We start from the raw sequence: 15,923 nt of genomic DNA on the forward strand, positions 1-15,923 counted from the left end.
TGATTATTTACTATCATGCAGTAACCACTTATAAATGTACCAAATTGTAAGTAAGAGGGGGCAAGCAAGACGAGCCGATACGACAGGAGCAATGGAAACACATTGATGATAATGAACATATACAAATTAGCAGCCCCTACTTATGCATGAGTGCGAATGGTATATCGTCGCCTCTCACAGTGGCACCGCTTTCGAATTTCGACATTGCAACATTTAAGAATGTAACATTCGTTATTGAATATACATAATTTAGAATACCCCAAAAACATTGTCCCACTCTGAATGAATATATTTCTGTGGTGTTTCAAATAATGTATATCATTTAATATATAATAATTATTTTATGACCATGAAATCGTTGTAGTTATATTGTACATATTTTGATGTTCTAACTTTACGTTACTTAGCTGAATTAATTACATCTGTGGTGTTCGGGTAAAACTTTTTCTGTTAAAAATTGAAATTCACAGACAGCTCTTTTTAAAAATATAGAACTATAATAAATACAGCGGCGCTTGGATTTTCGACACTCAAAAAGCCTTTTATGTTGCTATTTTTTTAAAATATTGTTTAGTACTAATTTTTAAAATGTCCACACAATTAATCGGAATGTGGTCCCAATAAAGTGATATAAATTACTGTTGGTTCTTTGGTTTGTTTTCCGTTCCTTGAGATTTGGCCCGAAATGCGGCTGCCCCGATTAACCGTTGGTCCAATTAAGCGGAATTGTCTGTATTAAAATATCATTATTATCGCTTATTTATAAAGTTAACGAATCTGTAAACTTTTAACTTGGTATCATGTGATGGAGTGAAAATGAGAAATAATCCATCAGGAAATGATTAGGTGACTTATTTGATATTATCATCCGAACACCACAGATAGGTACTATGGATTAATTCATTCATAATTTTAACGATTTGGTTACTAAGTAATAATAATGAACTCCGTTGAAATATGTAGTAATAATTTAGAAGTGTTTGAAGCTTGTTATTTGCCCAAATATTAATTCCCAGCAAACATCTATTAATTGTTATTAACCGCTTGCCGTTAACTGTTTTCCAGTGCCTTTAATCCAATCAGAAGTAGTGGTGGTAAACAATCATCAGGAACGAGACTCGGTAACACTTCGATACACACCCACACCATCATCATCATCTCGCTTCGACTTGTATCGCTTCTCATTGAGCGAGTCGGGCATTCCTGTCATTGAAAAGGCTGCCAATGACACCGATAAGAAGGTCACCTTCAGTGGCCTCATCCCCGGTAAACTTTACAACATCACCGTGTGGACTGTCAGCGATGGGGTCTCCAGCCAACCTATCCAACGGCAAGACAGACTGTGTAAGTTGCTTTCGTTGCTGTACTATTTGAGATTAAACGCTTAATTAATCTGTTAATTAAAATAAAACGCAATATGTAGTACTTATTCCACATAGTTTAATAGTATCTATGTTTTATAAGTATGTACTATAATATTGTATTTTATTTTAATTAATACAATATTACAAATTAAATAATTTATTTAACAACTGCCATATAAAATATTAGATCAATGACATTGAGGAAAATTTTTACCAGAAGATGAAACATCATAAGAGTGAAGCTGAAAAAATAACTACCGAGACATAATATGATGACGTTCTACAGAATTGGCCTTGAGAATTGAAAATATGATTTTTTAACATGTGGTCCATAATATCTGGTCTACTAGTTAATATAAAAAGGTCGTGTGAAAGTTGTTTGTGTCAATAAATTTGCTCTATGACTGATCAGACTCATATTTCACATTTATTTCATCAGGGCTGTCGAAGACATAAATCATAAATAATTATAATTTTAAATTTTTATTTATAATATGTATTATTTAAGTTTTGTGCATCTAATGCCGGGTCCACACTGGCAACAAGTTAAGTTGCTGGCAACCTCGTTAGATTTTACGATAATTATGATAATTATCGTAAAATTTCTTAAGCAATTATGGGAAGTATCGTAAAATTTAATGAGGTTGCCAGTGTGGAAATAGCTTAATATCCACTGTGGTTCACGTAGTGGCATGGACCTGGGGTTAACTAATTCAGGAAGTCAACACCCATGATAGAATTTTTTCCAGTTTTGGTTGCATTATACCTATTCCAAAACTCTTCTTTAAAATTCGTTTCCGATTTTATAAATGGAAATTTCTCGGTGTACATAGTAAACAAACCTACGAATACTAAAAGACAAGAAGGAACATACTGATTCATCGCAGTAAAATCTGGCAATCAAATTCGCCATTTTGAAAAGCGACGATTTTGCGTAAACAAATATCACGTGGTCTGTACGTGTGCGGCAAACTTCGAATGTGTTTGTAATTTTGTGTATTTTATGTTTGTGTATCACGCATTGTCGGCCATATTTGCCGGCCTTTCTGATTGCCGTGATTTGTACACATCTTCCTTCCTGTCTTTTTTTATTCGTAGAAACAAACAGTATTTTTTATTAGTTATATGAAGTTGGCATTGAATTTGTTATAAAATAATACACAATTAAAAGATTTTGAAATAGAAAAAAACACATTTCCAAGCTTTCAGCCGTGCTCACTCATGCATGTCATTCGTCATTTAGATAAGTATATACACATTTTGATGTTATCTTTGCAAAGTGCGAATGTAATGTTTTCAAATAATTGATATGGATTAATTATACCATCGTATTATTTTCTCGAAATCATAAACATACTATAATAGTATTTGAGTATCAACCTATGTTCAATTTGAATTGGGTTATAATACTAATATACCCGTATATATATCAATAGTATGTTTGCTACAAAATCCACCCAAGTTATCAGTACGTACTTGCACAGGTTTGATTAAAAACTATGATGAAATTAACATTTTAAAAATATTAATGCTTAATATTATTTTGACAGCCCTGTTTTCTGATCGGCTTCATAGTGATTTTTGCGAAAAGATCGATTTAAATTAACGTAGTTACGACGCCGAGGTCCTTTTCATACTGAATTATATTTGAATGTCGAGCTCTTCAGCGGCCCCTTAAGTTAGCCGCATGTCGCATTGCATATTCATTTAAATCAAACTTAATACTGTTGTTACCTGCATTTGTCAAAACTGCAAGCACTCTGACACAATTTATTGTAGATTCACTTAATCAATAATTATACTCGGATTATTTTAATAATTATTTTATATATATATTAATAAATTATAAGTGCGGCTATTACACCCACTGTGACCAAGATTGACAGTGACTGTCTCTGAAGCCATGGGTTTGTAATTCGACCATGTCGCTGGCAAAATAGTTGATCCAGTGCTCCAGTGGGCTGACCGAATGGGTAATAAGCATTCCTCACAAAAATCTGTTAATGTAATCTCCACTCTGTGGATGCCCATATGCTCTGTTTAGGAGTAAAAGTGATAATTTACTTTTTGTGTTACCAAGATAAACCTTGAATCTTTCATTTGCTACGAATGGATTGTTTCATTAATTTTATTAGACATGACATTTCAACCACGAAATAACATTCACATTATAAAGGACGGACTGTATTCTTTAAGCAATAATTGGCTAAAAGAAAGACAGCCAAATCCTCCATATTATAATTATTATTCATAATATTTAAATCGATTGCGTAAAAAATCACATGTGTTATACTATACATATATCATTAAAACTTTAACTGGTAAGGATAAAGATGACGGCTGTAAATAATACTGCTTTATTTCAATCCACCAAATTACAAAATATTAACTTTGTGTGACTTCCAATTCTACCGCTCTAATGACGATAAGGTTCAAATATATTATGATAACATTATGTGCCGTCACAGTAAGTTGCCGCAAGTGTGTAATGTCGTTTTTCTTGGTATTTAAAATGTTATCAGACTGATGCTCCCATCACGTAGCACATTTTGAACCTTTAAACGAACATTGTCAGTTAGCAAAATCTGCTGAAATCACCAGAACAACAATGAGGTGACCTCACGCGTACCGCGCTTCATCGACACCCGCACGACTCAATGAACGTTTTTTATCATTTTCTACATACATAACTTTGAAAAACAACAATTTTATTTAATCATAATGGCGGGAAAAAGAATCATATTGAAACAAAATGAAAATCAATATAAATAGCATTGCCAACCTAAAAGTTATAAAGGATATTAACGATGAAAAAACTAATTTTAATATTTCAGATCCTGAACCAATCACAACATTAAACGCAACACAGATTTCTGACACTGAAATCACCCTCAAGTGGGATACTCCTCGAGGCGAGTGGAACGCGTTTGAAATACAATACCTCAACACGGAATCGAATTTGTTACAAAACGTCACATCGAATGATTACATTACGTTAACAAACCTGAGACCTCACAGAAATTATACATTCACCGTTGTCGTCAGATCTGGAACTGAATCGAGTATCTTGAGGAGTTCTCTGCCCATCTCCACCTCGTTCACCACACTTGAAAGCGTTCCTGGAAAAGTTGACAGGTAGATATAAATTTGATCATGTCGTATTATCACCTGTAGGTATAATTAAATCTTAATTTTTGTGTAATAGATTTAAAGTTATCGATACTTTTTTCATTATTTACATGCTGGAACCATGTTTAATGAAATCGCTTCGGATTTTGATATATTCCACTTACGTGAGGGTGAATTTAGGTGGACGTTGTTTTTTAAATTCTTAAAATAGGGTCTGCTTAACTCATCCGGTGTACTTCCTTGTACCTATATACTTAATATTTTTTGTATTTACACATTTATACTGTACATAAAACTGTTTTAATAATATTTCTTTGTTTCTAAATGTCATGTTGTGAACGTCTTAAACTTATAATTTGTAATGTCCACAATATGTAAAATAAATAAATTGAAAAATTGAAAAATTGAAAATTGAAATTGAAATTGAAAAAATTTCTATTTTGAGTGTGGTTGCGCTTTGATTTTAATTTAATTGACTTTGATGGAATGATTGTGATGGTGGATGTGAATGCTGGGGGGAGAGGGTACGTTAGGATGCTAGGCACTGACCTTTTATTCTGTTTATGATCTTTCTCCGTGGCCTGGTTGCACTATGCGGTATGGTTTGTTGGGTCACCCGGTGCGCGGCACTTGATGTTCAAAGGTGGTTTAGGTGGTAAGTGTTTGTAAGCGCGCGAGCGGTCGATGAATGACTGAAATTTTTACAATAATAATCAGTCGACTACTGACTCGTAACTGCGATGCGCCTGGTTTTGCGACAATAGAGGATTTGAGGTAGGAGGGAAATATAGGGATGAGGGCCACATAATTGGCTATAGGCTATACCAGAGTGTATTGTAAGCATAGAGTTTATAAGTCATGTTTTTGTAATTTATTATGACAATTACAATTAAATACGTAATGACACTTATGATCTGTCGAGTGTCACAGCCTAAAATTGCGTGCGATTCCATGTCTCATAATAATGCAATAATCAATACATTATCGATATAATTTTGAAATGAATCAAAAAAGAAAAGTAACTATATTGATAGTTACATATTATATAATGTTATAAAGATCTATCGAAATTATCGTATTGTTATGAAAACGAGTATCTCAAAACCTTGCGATTTTTTGTGTTTCACTCAAGTCTCCTCTTATGCCTTTTATTACTAAAATGTAGACATTCCAGCAATGGGTTAGCTGCCATGATATGTGAATAAAATGTTTGGCTAATAAGTTAATCTGGTTTTTCTGTTTTTTTTTTAATTCCTAAAATATATTATTTTTCCTTAATCATTCCTGTAAATACAAATACCTTGAAGATGTTGCCAATCTAATATTTTTCAAATCATCTATTTCAGCTTCCATCCCATGGACATTCAACCGAGTGAGATAGCATTTACCTGGACCCTTCCTACCACCGAACAGAATGGAATCATCAGAAAGTTCACCATAACTTACGGATTGGAAGGCTCTATATACACGTTGACAAAAGATTTCAAACCGTGGGAGGCTCAAGGATCTCTCAAGAATCTCGTACCGGGAAAAACATACATCTTCAGAATTCAAGCGGAAACCAAAGTAGGATACGGCAAAGAAGTTATCTGGAAGCAAAAGATGCCGATTCTTGCTCCGCCGAAACCGAGAGCTCAAGTTGTTCCGACAGAAGTCCGCCGCACGCCAGCCACCATCCAAATACGATTCAGAAAGAATTATTTCTCGCCGCAGAATGGCAACATTACAATGTTCACGATTATTGTAGCGGAAGATGATTCTAAAAATGCTTCCGGATTGGAGATGCCATCATGGAGAGACGTCCAAGCATACAGTGTATGGCCACCATATCAAGTTAGTAATGTATTCATTTTTACATCTGTTTACAGCGAAACCCCGATTCTACAGTTTTCAAGGGACCCTAAAAAAATGATAAATGCGGGATATATAATTTTTTTTTTTAAAAAAACTCGTTTTTATCCTGGATTTTTCGACGTCTTGAATTATTTTCAGTTTCTCAGCTAGAGTTCTAGTGTTCGTCATGGGGGGCATTTTAGTTGCGACTTATAATAATTCGTTATACGAGATGCGAGGCAAGCCTGAGCGCTGACCGACCTGTGCAAACAAAGCGACGCGACTGAAAGGTCTGTATGTATCATAAACAATTCTACGAAAGCGAAATGAAAAATATTCAACAAAAACGGTCAATCGGTATAATGTTTGTGACGGGACCATAATATTTAGACGATGAATCGAGGAAAACGGTAAATCGGAGAACGGTTAATGCCGGTGTTTGGCGGGACTTTCAAAAATGAACGATCCGTGCGTGAAAACGATTTATGCGAGAACGGTAGATTGGGGTTCCACTCAATAGCGGCTGGTCCATTAGGTCAATTGGTCAATGACCCTCCAAAAATAAACATCTTACAATCTATGTAGGTTATAATCTAAGATGTAGGTACAATGTATTATAATAATTATCGGCTAACACGTCAAGGCGAGACGCACACGGACGAACGAACTGTGTGTATAAAATTCAAACAAAAGGAATCCGCTCGGTCGCTATAATTTGGGCATTTGGAAATATGCCGGAATAAAATATTTCTACCTATTTCTCTTTCTCTCTCATTTTCCATATGTGAAATGGAGAAAACACACATTTCGCCAGTCTTTTTTTTAATTTGTTTTTACGCTGCATAGGCAAGATTTTCGTCATTGTCCCAGAAAGAGATAACAATACATTTTTCAGTGTGTTAAAGGAAACAGGTATAAAACGTTGTTCTGTTATTAATTATTATTGCCTCGCGATTTCATCAAGCATGTATTATATTACCTACCAAGCATGGTTTCAACCGTATTATTTTTTATATTTTTATTATTTCAAACTTCCTATTGTTGTCTGAAAGTTTCATATTATGCAATGTCATTGCATTTTTTGTTTTGTAATATTATAGTACTCAACCAAAAATAGCTTTTTAGTTTAGTTTAAATACAACCTTTGACTAAAACGCATCGACTGCATTCATTGTATTAAACAGTTAAACCATTGTATAAAAGTTACCCTTTAAAATGTAATCTGCTATATTAATCGTAAAAGTTACCTTCTAATAAAATCAGTGGAAATATAAAAAGTGTTTATATATACATGATCCCGCCATTTCATAACAGTACACAACACTTTTTCTGATAGTGATAGTTTAATGAAAAAGCTACGGAGTTTTTATTAAATATTTTTGATTGTTTGATGTGAAAATAGACATTTTTTTTAAGGTTAAGTAGGTATCTATCTTTTTAATCTAACTATCTAACAATTTATATCACTTCTTTTATAATGTATAAAAAGCCAATTTGCTATACGTCTTTTAAGTGTACAACGAAAAGGCAAATTAAAATAATATAAAACTGACCTACCAAATCATCGAGCATAGAGCCGCCAATGGTTCCACTGTATATGGACTCAAATGTGGACTCAAAACTCAAAGGTGAATATTTGATACCAAACAATTATAAACTATGGATTCCTAAAAATAATTTAAATAAGTGTATGTAATTTTGAAATATCTCTGAAACATACATAGAAAAAATCTTGAAAAATATATGGCACTGGACAAGACTTGAATTTGCATCCATCGGATTCCAGCCGTGCTTTACCAAATTTAGCCTCCTATTCCCTACCTAATTACATACATTGAAATTAACTAATAGTCAGGCAAATGAGACGATTTTCGAATAATTATGTATGTTCAACAACCAAATCCGGTAGAGTATAGTTTAGCTAGTAAGTATGTTAGTATACTCTACCGCTAACTATACCAATGAAAACCAGGCTTGAAGGCTTGATGATGGTTCATTAGTGACGATTTGTATCATGATTGTTTGATTATTTTCAGGTAATGGAACCATACTACCCGTTCAACAATAGTTCTGTAGAAGACTTCACTATTGGCTTGGAAGAGTGTGACGAGCGTCACGTCGGTTACTGCAACGGACCCCTCAAATCCGGTTCGGTCTACAAAGTTAAAGTGAGAGCATTCACGGCCCCCGATAAATTTACAGATACAGCCTACAGTTTCCCTATACAGACAGGTAATGGCATTATTTGGTAATATCTTAAATCAGTGCTTCTCAAACTTTTTTATACCACAGCCCCCGAAATCAGAAAAAAAATCCAAGGCTCCCCCCCCAAAAATTTTAGTCTTTAGTGACCAACAGGACTTTATTTACTATTAATTTATGTACATTTTTTATCATGATTTTCTAGATTATTGTGGATCTATTCCTTTTGGTGTCGCCAAAAGTTCCTTACAGAAAAGCAAATCGTCATGAATTTGGGAATCATTCTAATATCTTATAAAAACCATTAACTGTGCGTAGTTTATATCGAGTAGTGTATCGTAGTTTGTATATGTCATCGAGTTGTATTGCAAAGAAGTTGCTCTGTTTAATAGGAGATATTAATCACGTTTTTTTTCTTCAAATACTGAAATATTTCGCGGCTCCCTGGCAGGACGTCCAAGGGGGGCCGTGCCCCCCACTTTGAGACGTACTGTCTTAAATGATTGAATAAACTAAAAATGTTGAAGAAAATCTTCTTGTATAGAGATGGAGCCTATGAAAGTGATATACATATAAATATATTCAGAAAAACCCTTATTACATACTGCCTTAATTACTTCCTTTTGGAATAAACATATTCAATTACCGGTAGCAATGCATGGCTTTATTATTTTGATAGTTTTCTGTATATTGCGGACAAACACAGTATGCGATGAATGATTATTCAATTGAGAGATTATTTGTGAACTGCTTTTTTGAAAGGTTTGATATCGACTACTCATATCTAATATAATAAGTTCGAGTAACAAATACTTCATTATCGACTGAGATCGTTAGTTCTATTTTATGTCGATAGATAGTTCCATATAGGCACGTTCCATTAAAAACTACGTAAAAATATGGGGCTCACACAAAGTCTCGGGATAGGTTTTTTCTTCTTCTTCGAACATGTCCATCCCTTAATTGGAGCATATCTTCAGCTGATTGCAGAACTATTCTAACTTACATTTGAAATATTTTGCAGAAGTGTTCTTTGAAACAGCACACATAAGCTATTTATTACTTACATAAACAAATGTATACCTTTTTTTCTTCATCAACAGTTCTACTAAAATATAATGTACCCATACATTTTTTTATGTAAAGTCTGTCTTCGTACGTCATCCCATGTCATGCCAGCATCCTGTAGCTTCGCCGTATACACTCTGTGGATAATATTTAGCGGCTTTTCAGGACACTGAAATACGGTTGGCTTGAAGAACAGGCAAGCCAGGTTGAAATTTTAATGAGCCATCCGCAGCACTTGGTCAAGCCAAGTCCAACATCGCCTCTTCACTCTTAGTGTGATGAGATGATTGTCTGCTCTCTTATGTCCCCCCTGTCAAATACAAGGTGTCAATGTATTATGACCATCGATACAATACCATAGTTATACAAGAATAATATAATTTTTTTTTCTTTATGCATGCAAGGAGTTTTATTTCTTGGTAAGTAATATTTGAACTTTATAGGGGCTGATAAATATTTACATATTATCTTATTAAATCTGAAAAATAATAATTCGGAAATAGAGATAACTTTTAAAAAATAAGTAATGACACTTGATATTCTTTTGTTTTACATAAAAATCTGTCAACCTCATGAATTTCAGTGGTAATTTTTAACACAATGTATTTTTGTGAAAGATTGACAAAAAACACTGTTAATGATGTGTATATTATTTTCAGATACGGACAACACTCCATTGATTGTGGGCATAACCGTTCCACTTGCCATTGGAGCATTGGTTGTGATACTTTTCCTTGTGCTGAGACGCAGAAGAGCTGTCGGACGGAAGGCCAAAGAAACACGCAACGGTAATGACACCATGAGCTTGCCCGATAGCGTCATTGAAACTTCAAAGCCTGTCAGAATCCCCAACTTTGCCGAGCATTATCGGATTATGTCAGCAGATTCAGATTTCAGGTAAAAATACTTCATTTAAACATATAAAAAATACCCCATACAAAAAATCGTTGTCCGTGGAGGCAAATGAGACTTTTTGAAACACACTTCAGAAATATTGAATGTGAAAATAAAACTACCATACGTAATTCAAAAGCATGTTAAAATACCGCCAGGAGACAACAAAGTTTCAATTAATGTTTATTATTTCAGCAGACCTATTCTAACAATCACTTAACCCTTTTACTCCCATGGGGCCGATATTTCGGCCCACCATACCTATGCGAAAACTCCATCTGGGCCGATCCATCGGCCGAAAGTTTGGAACCAAATTTACGATTTATTCCAAATTTTTTCCCGTCATATTTCGTCTCGTGTAGACGAATCATTATATTCACTGTGTGTTGAGTGTGAGTAACATTTATTTTAGTGTCCTTTATTTATAATTATGTCACACCCTATTAACTCACAAGTCATAATTGCTCTGCTGTCGAACTTGAGACCAAAGAGGGTCATAAAAATAATAAAACATTATTTTTATGACACATTTTAAATTCTGATATTTCTTTTAGTTGTTTTATGATTCATATATCACATTACAAAATGAAGTTTGTAATTTTTGAACTAACAATGGATGCCACTGTACTTTTGGTAAGATGGTGAAAAAATACATGAATATAAAATTATTATAAATGATTTAGTGCTTTGAGACTTATTTTTTGAAATTACTTCATTCCATATCACTCATATCAGTTAGTCGTCGATACTGTATCGAATTCTCTTGCGATTTCGTGAATTGAATAATATTCTTGAATACCTTGGACACTATACGATTTTTTTTGATTACTTTATAAAAATTCTATTTCATAGATAAATAATAATTTGTTTATTTTTTTTTCTGTTACTACATAAGGATAGATTGTATTATAAAATTTGATAAATCAATTATAAATAAAAAAATGTTGTCACACTTGTTTTGTTGTTCAAACATAGTTTTATCCGTTCATTTCTAAATAAATATTGATACATTATTTTTTCTTTTGTTTTATTGATGTAAACTATCAATATTATTACTTATTATTGCTTTATACACCATTGAGAACACACAAAAAAAGTTTCAAATTTTTAAAACATGTGTAGAAATAGATATTTAAAAAAAACTAAATCGACGATTTTTTGTCAAAAAACGCTTGGGAGTTTTCGCATATGCTAGGCTAAATCAGCTGGGAGTAAAAGAGTTAATATCCAAAAAGAGCTAATTATGATAAATAAATCAAATTTATCACTTTACGTATTCAGGCGGTCAATTATGTAAATAAGTTAACTGTCTGAACTGTCAAAAAGTGCTATCTTTTAACACATTGACTGCTGACTAGATAATTACTTTTTAATTACCACATTTAAATAGCATGCTAATTATATCGAATGACCACCTAAGGCGCGTCTTTAGCGTCCAATGTATTAACAGCTTCTTGGCTGTGTTAACTTGTAGAGCGTGACAGAGTATGTCAATTTTACATATTGAGAATTGAGATGCAAGATCTGACTGTTATGAGATATGATTATGTTCTTAATTTATAGTTCCCTGCGAGCTGTCAAATATCGAGTGGCTAGTAGCAGCTAATAGTAACATAATATTTATTTTACTGCGATTACATTTTGTGCTGCAATTGCAATGGCATGACTAATAAAATTGTAGGTTATGTTGATATGTCAGACGTGTCAATTCAGCCATACTGCCATGTGTTTTTTTCTACTTTGACTGTTATCCATTCTAGATTACATTATCCACACTTTATTCTTGATTTTTGTGTAGATTCAGCGAAGAGTTTGAAGAGCTCAAGCATGTTGGAAGAGAGCAAGCGTGCACAGCGGCTGATTTGCCGTGCAACCGTCCCAAGAATCGCTTCACCAACATCCTCCCATACGACCACTCCCGTTTCAAGCTGCAGCCTGTCGACGATGAAGAGGGCTCGGATTATATTAACGCCAACTATGTGCCGGTGAGTCATTTATAAAACACGATCAATCGTGTCTTTATGCTTCTTTTCGTGTCTTCTCCTTTCATCTACGGATGTGAGATCGATTTAACTGCAAGATTCCATCAACTGAGAGAAAGATATGCCTTTTCTCGACACCGCAGTATTCGGTTTGAATCATAGATTATGATGAAATAAGATATTTAGAAGTTATCTATAATAAAAACAGTCACTTTATTATGTAGTTACGTACCAGTGGCAAAAAAATGGCCGTTAGAGTGAAGTAAATGATGTGTAACCAAAAAGATTAGTGAAACATTCTCTTATAAACTGGTTGTTACTTACTAACACATACTGCTATTTTTTATGATTGTTCATCTAAATAGTGCTGGTCCATTGTATAAAAAGTTCTTCTAGGTTTGTGACACAAGTGTGAAGGTCACTACAAGTGAATCTGCAATATGAAATGATTTGCAGCTTATTTAATTAATATAGTCTATCCACCGAATTAACGTCTTTGACTTTTTATTCTCGTAACAATTTAAGAGAGAAATGAAGTCAGCGAATTGTGGTTTCATATTAAAAGAAAATGTCTCATATTTTTCTTTCAGGGATATAATTCGCCACGTGAATTCATCGTCACCCAAGGTCCACTTCATTCGACTCGGGACGACTTTTGGAGGATGTGCTGGGAGAGTAATTCTCGGGCGATTGTTATGCTGACCCGATGCATAGAGAAGGGAAGGGAGAAGTGCGACCACTACTGGCCTTTTGATACTCGGCCTGTGTACTACGGTGACATCTCCGTCACAATATTAAACGATAGTCATTACCAAGATTGGAGCATTACCGAATTTATGCTCTGCAGGGTAAGCAATATAATTATTAATACAGTAAAACCTCGTTAGTAAGAACACTGATAATTCGAAATTTGCCGTAATTCGAAATTTTCACGAAAAAAAAGTCCCTTGAACATTATTTACATATAAAACCATACCTTTAATTCGGAGTCCTTGCATATAAAAATATTCAATAAATCGTAATAAAGTACACTATTTCATGAGCCAGTCACTGAAAATTGTGACAGACTTTTCTTAAAACATCAAAAATTACTTATTTTATGAAGGTAATAAAAATAATCCTGACATTTTATGACCCAATTCAATAATCTATGATCGGAAACAAAATTAATGAAAATCAAAAAAAAATTTTTTTTTTCAAAATTTTTATATTTTCCCCCATACATTTCATATTTCGTAATTCGAATTTTTTTTCGATTTTCGGTCCCATGGAAATCGTATTAACGAGGTTTTACTATAATTTTATTCTGTTTACCCATCATTATTACCTATCGCTTAGAGTTCCTGTCGCAGCCGAACACAACTTACCAGGGACACCACTTCGGACGTGTGCAACTTTACCATATAAAATAAATTCGATGTGTGATTTTTACTTTAAAAATTTATCAACAGATTGAACATACCCTTGAAATATAGATTCATGATAAAATAAATATATGTTTCGTATTTTTTTCACAGATGCCAGTCATTTTAGAAATTCGTTCTATTTGGTTTGATTCACGCAAGTTTTATTGTACCCATACATGTTTTTATCTGTCAAACCTCGCTAGTGCATGGAGTGTCATATCTGTACCAACCAGCGCATCTATTCTATACACAAGACTGGTTTCAACCGCTACGGCAGCTATCTACAGTAGGTTTTTATTGAAGTATTAGCACTTATTGTAACAATTACAATAAGTTAGTTGTAATTGTTACAATAAGTGCTATGTTTTAACAGCACCTCTCTTGGCTATGCTAAATTTTAGAACGAGATAGACAGTTTTGACTGTTTAGACAGCTAACTTATTGTAATTGTTGCAATAAGTGCTAATACTTCGGTACAAACCTACCCTAGATAGCTGCCGTAGCGGCCGAAAGCAGTCTTGTGTATAGAATAGATGCGCAGATGTAATACTTTCTTAGTACGATGACATTCTAAAACAACAGCAAGGTAAATACGACCACTTCCAGGCCTCGCACCATGACTTTTAGTGTATCCTATCGTCTCATGCAAACGAATCACAAAAACAATTGCATCTCTCATATTATGTAGACAAATCCGCAGCACTACACAATCCCGGTAATCATCAAGTATCAAGTTACGGAGGTGACAATTAATTGGGAGCTATGACTAAGTAGTGTATACTATCATCTCAAGTAGAAAAATCACAAAAGAAAGTGTGTATCTTTAATAATTATGCATATGGATTCGATCACGGCAGTATATTCCAGTAATAAGTGTATTTTAAAGATTAGTGATAATAGACATTTAAAATTTCATCAAAATATATTGGGTGGTTCAAATTATATATCGTCACTGTTCTGGCAGAAGACACTAATTCGAAAAAATTACATATTGAGTTAGTTATACCAAAATGTTCCTTATTTCAAACTTTACCGTCTGGAAACCTTCTTAATAAATAAACAGTCTTTATTTTAAAGTCATCCTTTTTACGATTACTTAATAAACTCACATGATAGACCATTTCAAACATTTTAACAACTTCAAAGTCAAATTACTCAAAACTAGTATTCTCCAGTTAGTCTGTTCTGGCAGAAGACACTAATTCGAAAAAATGACATACTGAGTTAGTACCAAAATGTTCATTATTTCAAACTTTACCGCCTGGAAACCTTCTTAATAAATAAACAGTCTTTATTTTAAAGTCATCCTTTTTACGATTACTTAATAAACTCACATGATAGACCATTATTTCAAACATTTTAACAACTTCAAAGTCAAATTACTCGAAACTAGTATTTTCCAGTTTGTGTGTTCTGCCAGAACAGAGACGATATTAAATTGTAATTTTTAATTTTTATCAAATATATCACTGGTATTTTGCGTTCCTCCTCTACTCAATTTTCGTGGTATATAAAGTGTTGTTTGTTTAACAGTTAATTCATTGTAGTCAGTTTGACTATCTACTTCATAATTAATGTCTTCTTCCAGGGAGAAACCCAGAGGGTCATGAGACACTTCCATTTCACAACGTGGCCCGACTTTGGTGTTCCGAATCCTCCCCAAACTCTAGTTCGCTTCGTCCGTGCATTCCGAGAGAGGGTGGGCCCTGACCAGAGGCCTATCGTTGTACATTGCAGCGCAGGTGTTGGAAGGTAATCTTACTATTACATAATAATATAACCACGGCCCTTATGTCAAAACACAAAGCCCCTCTTTAAAATTAAAAACTAAGAAAGACATTATAAAATGCTAGTTTTTGTTGTATTTAATATTATTTATTTAGATACAAAAACTATTTAACAAAAGCTTTTTACGATTACTAAACGTATGCTAAATGATCTTCTTGTACACTCACAGACATGGTTGAGACAAATTCGAAGCGCAATAGTTACCACTATGCGTCAATCGATATTTTTAAAACAATTAGATTTGTTATTATTAGGGA

At 33.8% G+C, this 15,923-nt stretch overlaps 1 protein-coding gene across 1 annotated transcript in view; it reads left to right on the top strand.

Moving 5' to 3' along the window:
• The window catches only part of LOC147064193 (tyrosine-protein phosphatase 10D-like), a 183,321-nt gene that overhangs the window by 158,283 nt on the left and 9,115 nt on the right, over positions 1–15,923 (top strand). The window contains exons 13-20 of the mRNA XM_085959245.1: positions 1,066–1,344; positions 4,199–4,499; positions 5,840–6,326; positions 8,363–8,558; positions 10,256–10,493; positions 12,289–12,475; positions 13,063–13,320; positions 15,467–15,630. Coding sequence (XP_085815371.1) covers positions 1,066–1,344; positions 4,199–4,499; positions 5,840–6,326; positions 8,363–8,558; positions 10,256–10,493; positions 12,289–12,475; positions 13,063–13,320; positions 15,467–15,630 — 2,110 coding nt within the window. The remainder of the gene's footprint in view (positions 1–1,065; positions 1,345–4,198; positions 4,500–5,839; positions 6,327–8,362; positions 8,559–10,255; positions 10,494–12,288; positions 12,476–13,062; positions 13,321–15,466; positions 15,631–15,923) is intronic.

Source organism: Rhyacophila brunnea, unplaced genomic scaffold (assembly GCF_057557595.1).
Source record: "Rhyacophila brunnea isolate RB1 unplaced genomic scaffold, BYU_Rbru_1.0 scaffold_8, whole genome shotgun sequence".
Lineage (NCBI taxonomy): Eukaryota > Metazoa > Arthropoda > Insecta > Trichoptera > Rhyacophilidae > Rhyacophila > Rhyacophila brunnea.